This window comes from Palaemon carinicauda, chromosome 5 (genome assembly GCF_036898095.1).
Source record: "Palaemon carinicauda isolate YSFRI2023 chromosome 5, ASM3689809v2, whole genome shotgun sequence".
Lineage (NCBI taxonomy): Eukaryota > Metazoa > Arthropoda > Malacostraca > Decapoda > Palaemonidae > Palaemon > Palaemon carinicauda.
Genome location: NC_090729.1, coordinates 102,880,153 through 102,887,652, shown reverse-complemented (window position 1 = coordinate 102,887,652; position 7,500 = coordinate 102,880,153). Strand labels below are relative to the sequence as shown.

The window sequence follows — 7,500 nt, the reverse complement described above, 5'->3', positions numbered from 1 at the left end:
AATATATGGTATGCTCTTTCTGAGGGGAAGATACATTAACGTGGTGAAAGAGTTTGTGTATTGCCATGATCAGCAAAGCTGTACCAGTCAGGGTTACCCATACTAGGGTTGTTTGCTGTGATCGATCAGACTAAAGTCTCCCACCATGACCAATTCACAATGGCCATCGTGTTAATTAAATGGCCAAACCCCAGACATGAATAAAGACATGTCTGAGGAATTTGTCATTCAGTGGCCTAGAAACCACTAAATCTGTTGCTATTGTTGTTGTATATATAATAGGCCCATTATATGCATTTACCATTAAAAAGGAGCATTTTTGGTTTGGAATTTTTTCTATACCAGACTGAAAGAGTCTCAAATTACAGGAAAGAGTAACTATATATATATACACACACACACACACACACATACACACACACACACACACACACATATATATATATATATATATATATATATATATATATATATATATATATATATATGCGACTGAATATGCGCCTGTGTAGGCTCAAAGCCTACACCTAACACCAGAAGACCTTATTTGCAATATCCGACATGAATATTTGAACAGATAATAGTGATGATACTTACGGCGTAAGAAGCACATAGGATAGCAAGATATGACTGCTGTCTTGAGTTGACTGGTGAAAGGAAGGTTGGACTAGCGTGTCATGACACCATCATGAGAGCTGCATGGCACTGTCACACCTTTTCATTTTGGTTTCATTCATTCTTATGGGGATCACTCACTTATCATAACATTGATAACTGCCAAGCGATTGTTGCATGACAGTTATTTCAATACAAATGGCTTCAATTTCCCCTCCGATTTTATCCACGAATAGTTTTTACACTTGATCTGATCATTAGTAAATAGATTATAGATTTATTAAATGTATAATGTACTGTACACATTCTGGTATACTTGACATTTCCCGTATTTATTTTTAGTGATTATACGACCGCAAATACTTTCCTCACACGCGGCTCCTAAAATGAATCATGTCTATTGTGCTGCATATGTGATGAAAAGACACAATGGCATTTAGTATAATCATTATTCCTCTTTACTTCCTCCCGGAACAATATTTGTGTTCTTGTTGTGAAGTTTCCATCCGGCAGAACAAGGGCTTTGTGTTGTTTGGGGAGTCAACTGTCAGTCTTTACTTTACCAACAGTTTTGTGTCAGGGAATGGTATAGTCATTTAAGAGTTGCCTCATTCGAAATGCTCATTTCGTGTTATAAATTACATTTTCCTTGTAAGTTGTAGTTCGAATTATAAGAATTACAGTGGTTGTTCTTGAAAAAGATTCCTCTGTAACAACAATTATCCTAATGAACTCGTCCTGGACTCCTACTGACCCTGTGTCATCATAGGCTCTCTCTCTATCTCCCCTCTCTCTCTCTCTCTCTCTCTCTCTCTCTCTCTCTCTCTCAGCAGTGGTGATGCAAAATGATCCAGACTCAGGAACTAAGTAGCATTTACCGTCATGCCCCGTATCAATTAGCATTCAGCCTCCATCACTCTAGTAACTCTCATGAGCAGCAAATGAAAAGATTAGCACCTGTAATCATAGCAATATACCAGATATTTGATAATCAGTTCCAAATGTTATTTCGTTGTGAAATTTCATCTGTCAGATCAAATCTGTAATTTTGTTCATATTGTTTTGCAGGTTCTCGAGACATGTATAGTCCGGCTCGTCCCTTGGTGTTTCCACCGCAAGTTTCCGCCGCATCTGCTGCCGCAGCAGGGGCTACGCCCATGGAAGGAATACGCTACCCTCCGCCCACGGCCGTAGCGGCGGCAGCAGCGGCTCGACACTACGACCTTGCTCAGCACGTTCTGTCACAACACACTGCTGCAATGGCCAAACTATTAGGTGAGAGGGAAAAGAGGGATAAAAGATGAATTCGTGTGACTTTGGAAACCCTCTTATTTATGCCCTTCGTTTTAAAGACATTAGGAAAACATAATATATGCAAACTACTCTTTGCTGTTAATCTTTCTTGTCTTCTAACAAGTAACTTGATGTTTTATAAAGGTACAATTCGACCACCGGGGATGATCGGAGGATCGAAGCCCAAGGTGGCGACTCCTCAGGTTGTGAATAAGATCGAGCAATACAAGAGAGAAAACCCGACCATCTTCGCCTGGGAAATCAGAGAAAAACTCATCTCGGAAAACGTCTGCACAAACTCTACGGCTCCCTCGGTCTCTTCCATCAACAGAATCCTCAGGTAATTGTAGAGGAAAGAAAATCTCTTGAATTGATAAAAATAAGTTAAGCAACATTTATGAAACGAAATGACAATCAAGTGAATTCCTTCATCTGTTGTCGCTTTGCCTTGATTTTATGGTTGATGGGACCTATGACTAAAGCCCATATGTATCCCATATATCAAAATACTTCATTTAACTTGAATGCCGATAGAAGATATACGCTTTGTTATATAATCACTTCCTGTACATTATTTCTAGTGCAAATAATTTTGTAAAATATAAAACTAAGATATAATGGGATTGTTAGTGCTTTTGGTATGAAGAGAAATTCACGAGGGCCACTCGGGTTAAAATAATAGTAAAGAAAAATATTTTGATCTTTTCCAGAAATCGAGCAGCGGAGAGAGCAGCTGCTGACTTTGCCCGGGCAGCTGGATACGGACTGTATACACCTTACGCCACAGCTGCTGCTGCCATGCCTTGGCCCAATCCAGCCGCTGCCGCTGCTGCTGCCGCTGTCTCCTCTCCTATGTGGGGAGGAGCTGGAGTTCCTCACGCAGCCATTCCGGCTGCCTATGCCTCCTCTGCAGCGGCTGCTCATGCGGCTCTAGGCCTACACCCGACTGCCCATGCAGACAAATTAGCTTTACCTCCGACGGTGCCACAACACCTCGACCCGAGAACAGGTGAGTTTTCTCCTTGGGATTCCAGCCTCTTTTCTGCCAATTGCATTTGTGCATTCACGGTTTTCCTTTCGTTGTAGTCTTCATTACCAGCAGGTGGAAGACTGGGTAATTACTGTAGGTATCGTAGCATTGTGTTTTTTTCTCATTAATTGTCATGCCATTGGATCGGATCAAGTTCTTAGATTTTTTGAATGTTAGTCAAAATGCGAATAGAATGTATGGAATATAATTTTGGGTCTAATCAAAGCTTAAGTGTCATAGCAGATGTGTTCATTGTTTAGTTTGCCAGTTGAAACAGACGTTAATGAGTTTTTTCTTTGTTTTCTCAACAGAAGAAATCGATTGTGGCGAATCGCGGGGCGAGGGATCTAATAGCGAATGTGGAGACGATCGGCCGCCCACCGTCTCCTCCGCCCCTCCCACACCCGCATCTCCTACCTCATCCTCAACGCCTACACCCACAACTAAGAGTAAGATCAGCTTTAGCGTTGAATCTCGACTTTTGTCTTCCCCGCCGCCCACATCCACCAACCAGGGTCAGACAAACACCAGTCCCGCCCATCCCACGCCGACTAATCCCGCCCAACCTTCTCCCTCTCCCGATGTGGGACCTTTAGTGGCGCGGGCGGTTCCCGGTTGGCGTTACCCAAGATATCACCCGTGGCTTCACAATCTGACTCGATAGAACAAGGCGGCCTTCTGGCAAGAGAAGAAGGAAGGAAAGCCCTCGCAGAAGGGAAACAGGTTCTGGCACACAGCAAGAAGGAAGGAAGGAAAGAGGGAGGGAGGGAGGAGGCTCATTCCCTTAACACAAATCAATTCTTCAGTCTTTCTTCGGCCGGATGTCTAAGAGAACATAGATAAAGATTATAAGAGTGAGAAGAACCCTTCAATCGACGATGATCTATTTCTATTTTCCTGTGAATTCCGTTCGTTATAACAACCCTCGCATCCATCCGTCCATTTATCCATCTCTTCATTGAACCATCCGTTGAAGATCGGCTTGAAGTACACGTTGTTATTGTCTAAGCAAAAGTGGAAGCGACCCTCAGCCCCTTTCGAAGTGGTGTCATGGCGGAGCAACATCCTTCAGATATTCTCTTTCAACATTTCTCTAACAGTTATGGGATAAGCACGGAGCCCATTAACTCCCCATTTACATCTCACGTCTTGAATATCATTGACAAGTTTCGAAAACGAACAAGGCCTGCAAACCCCGACTATTTCTTGCTTTAAAGTGATTTATGTAACATTTACTGCTGTTGGCCAACACGATCGCTGTCCTATAGGAGGAGAATGATAGTGAGAAAGAACTGTCTTTCTTTTCCCTTTGTAATCGGCCTCTTACCTCTTCGGAGACACGAAACTGAGCTGTATACTTGAACAAAGTTTATTATTGACGGATAAGCAGAAGGAGGACCAGTCTGAAACTTTGGTCCCATTAAATCACACCAGTGGAATAAATCTTAATGAATGATAATCTATGATATAGTTATCAATTGTAAACGAGATAAATTTATACTCAGTCTACTTAAATAAAAGTGTGGAGTAAAGCGGTCGCTGACTTGGAAGATTACAGACATGGAGTTCTCTCAAGCGCTAAATACCAGGATTCCTTCAGGTTAAATGAAAGGCAGTCTCACCCAAGCATATTAGAATTCAGTTTAACAACATATCCCTCACGGAAGATGGCATCGTTTTTTATATGTAGACCATAAACAGGAAGACTGATACATCATATCCAATTATTAGTGTAGACTGCGAGAGGAGTAAAGAGCCGCATTGTCAGTTTCATCTGGAGAGGGGATTACTGAGCATATGCAAATGAACAGAGATGTGTGTGTGATTTAGGTCCCCATTCTGATTGGGCGTGTTGTGCCAAGTAGGCGGAGCCATCACTTCGTTCCCTTCCATTGGATGAGATTTCTGGAAGGGAATCAGATTACTCTCTTCGATTACTCAGGAAGTGGCCAGAAGCTGGATTCAGTTCGAGATATTTTACAGGAAATTTGGTTCAGTGAAATAAAGATTTAAAGAATTTCGTGAACACGAAAGGACTTCAATTCAGAGATTTCCCTCAAATCATATAATTGTATTATGAAAGATTATCAATATTATTATTATCATCATTAATAGTATCTTTATTGTATGTTTTAACAAATTTTGAGATATCTGTTATGGCAAGATGGAGAAAATATCTTTTGTTGCGCAATAGGAAATCCAAATATTGTTGAGCGTTTACTGACAGAGCTGGGCCACAGTTGGTTTGTATGCCCAGTCTCTGCTTATTTCATAAATTGCACAAATGTCAATAGGAAAAACCGTTTAGAAAACAACCGAAGTCATTCATAACTTTTCCTTGAACATTACTGTAAATAGAAATGTAAAATGTAGTTTTGTTTTGTATATAAAAACTGTGCCAAGCAATATGTACACGCTTATAATGTTCAAATACATTAAGTGAATAAAAAGTGTATGATTTGAATCCTTGGGGGCAGCACTCAAGTCAAGTGACTGAAAGATGAAATGTCGATAACTCAAGTTTATCAAACATTAAAAGTCCCTTTTCGTGTCGAGGAAATGTAGAATCCCCCCTCAAAAAAAAAAAAAAAAAAAAAAAAAGTTGGAGCTTCTATTTTCCCCAGTGAATATACTGTGTTTACGAGATGAATGAATAAAGCAAATTACAAATTCAATGAAGCAAGAATTTCTTCATCCGATTTATATTTCTAATTAAGTTTTCAGTTCTGTATGTACAGTATGTCTAAAGTTACAGTACCATCATTTATTGTCATATATTTAACATGATTACTTATTTCATACAAAGTGATGTTCCTTTTTTAGTTTTAAATCGTTCCTTTTTTATTATTTCATTTATACACATGCGTATTCACGTACCGGGAAAGATTTGTAGCCAACTAGTGAAGGAAATTACACGATCCAGAAGCTATATTTAATTCGACTAGCATTTCGGTGTGCCTGTGGTTGTGTTATTAAGCTGTAGTATAAATCATACTTCTTTGTGCAAAACTAGATGAATTAAGTCACAACACTATAATACTCAGTGGTTTCGTAATGAAAAAGTCATGACGCCAAATTTACAGAGATTTACTAATGTGTTTTCTTTTGAAATGATGTTGAGGGCATGATAAAATCAAACTCGATAACAAAATTTGTGGGTTATTTGTTCAGTTGTTGCCTGTAGTTGTCAAATATAGCTTCTACTTGTATTAGCCATTGCAATTCAATTGTCAAAAATGTAGTTCTTTGGATTAATAAGCATTATATCTCTCGAATTTAGAATTTGATACAGGATTCATTGCACAATGTTTAAAATAGGGTAAGATGTAAAGAATAAAATTGAATGGAAGTCATTGACCAACACTGAAAATCGGGGAAAAAATGTACAGGAATCGATGCAAAATTTTATATCTTTTTCGTTTTGTCTATAGCTTATTCAGTCTTTTGTGATAGTGCCTACTGCATGAAACGTAATTTGTCATAAAAACAATAAAAATGAGTAATGTATACTAAAAGAAAATATATTGAGGTAATGCTATCAATGCCCTAGAGGTCTAACATTAAAAAAATAAAAGCCCCAACCAGGTATAGCACAGGTGATAGCTCTTCCCTTGGAACAGGAAAAAAATGGTTTAGTAGCCCGAAGCGCTTTTCATACAGAAACCTGTCTGTTAAAACAGCGAAAATATTTTCATTGGATAAAGAGACTGTTAGTGCGATGGATCGAATTGTGATAGGCAGACCGAAACCGTCTTCTTGTCGTTCGGGGAGGATCTATGGATGGAAACCCCCCTGTTCCTCTTAGAGGACTCAATGTGAGTGTACTCTACAGTTTTCATCTTTGCCGTTTGGGTTCTCAATTCACAATTTTCGAACGATCTCTCAACGGTTAGGGAGTACCTGAGGTGAAGGTAATCTGCCGGTCATCATTCGAGTAGATTATAGCTATCATCCTATTTTCTTTGGAAAAGATATTAACAATTCATATTTTCCATATGCAACTGGAAGTCGACCGTACATAAATAGTCAAAGGTAATGTACAACTTCTATAAGATTGTAACGCGTGTCACCTTTTCTGGTGACCTTCTGTCAAATAATTTGATTGAAATTATTTCAGAATATGTATTTAATCCATTTCCTTCTGATTGGCTGTAGATAATTCTTGGAGATTGAAATAGATTTTGAAATGGAGAAATGGGGTCGATTAATCTTGTTCGTGTTTAAATTTAATAACTTATATGTAATCTAATACTGATTGTAAGCATTGAGCTATTAGGTTTAAGGTTTGTTATCTGGTAATTTGATAAAAAATATAAACGAATCTATATGTTGCGGAGCTGTGAATTACGAAATCCTAAATCGAAGGAAAGGATCCTATTTTATGTAGTCATTTCTGAGGATAAGAATAGCAGCTTTCTTCATCTTGGTTAGGGAGTTAGATGCCTTCTGAAGAGTTTTTGAATTGATATGTGTGTATGTTGAATAAAAGGAACCTGATGTTGTATGCTATACATAGAAATGAGTTGAAAGCCTACAGTATAGATAGAGCCTTCATTTCACGC

At 38.9% G+C, this 7,500-nt stretch overlaps 1 protein-coding gene across 1 annotated transcript in view; it reads left to right on the top strand.

The window, feature by feature from the left end:
* LOC137640494 (uncharacterized) overlaps positions 1 to 5,377 on the top strand; it is a 17,388-nt gene extending 12,011 nt beyond the window's left edge. The window contains exons 2-5 of the mRNA XM_068373029.1: positions 1,684 to 1,890; positions 2,053 to 2,248; positions 2,619 to 2,917; positions 3,250 to 5,377. Of these exons, the coding sequence (XP_068229130.1) occupies positions 1,684 to 1,890; positions 2,053 to 2,248; positions 2,619 to 2,917; positions 3,250 to 3,602 (1,055 nt within the window). The 3' untranslated portion in view covers positions 3,603 to 5,377. The remainder of the gene's footprint in view (positions 1 to 1,683; positions 1,891 to 2,052; positions 2,249 to 2,618; positions 2,918 to 3,249) is intronic.
* The last annotated feature ends 2,123 nt before the right edge of the window (positions 5,378 to 7,500 follow it).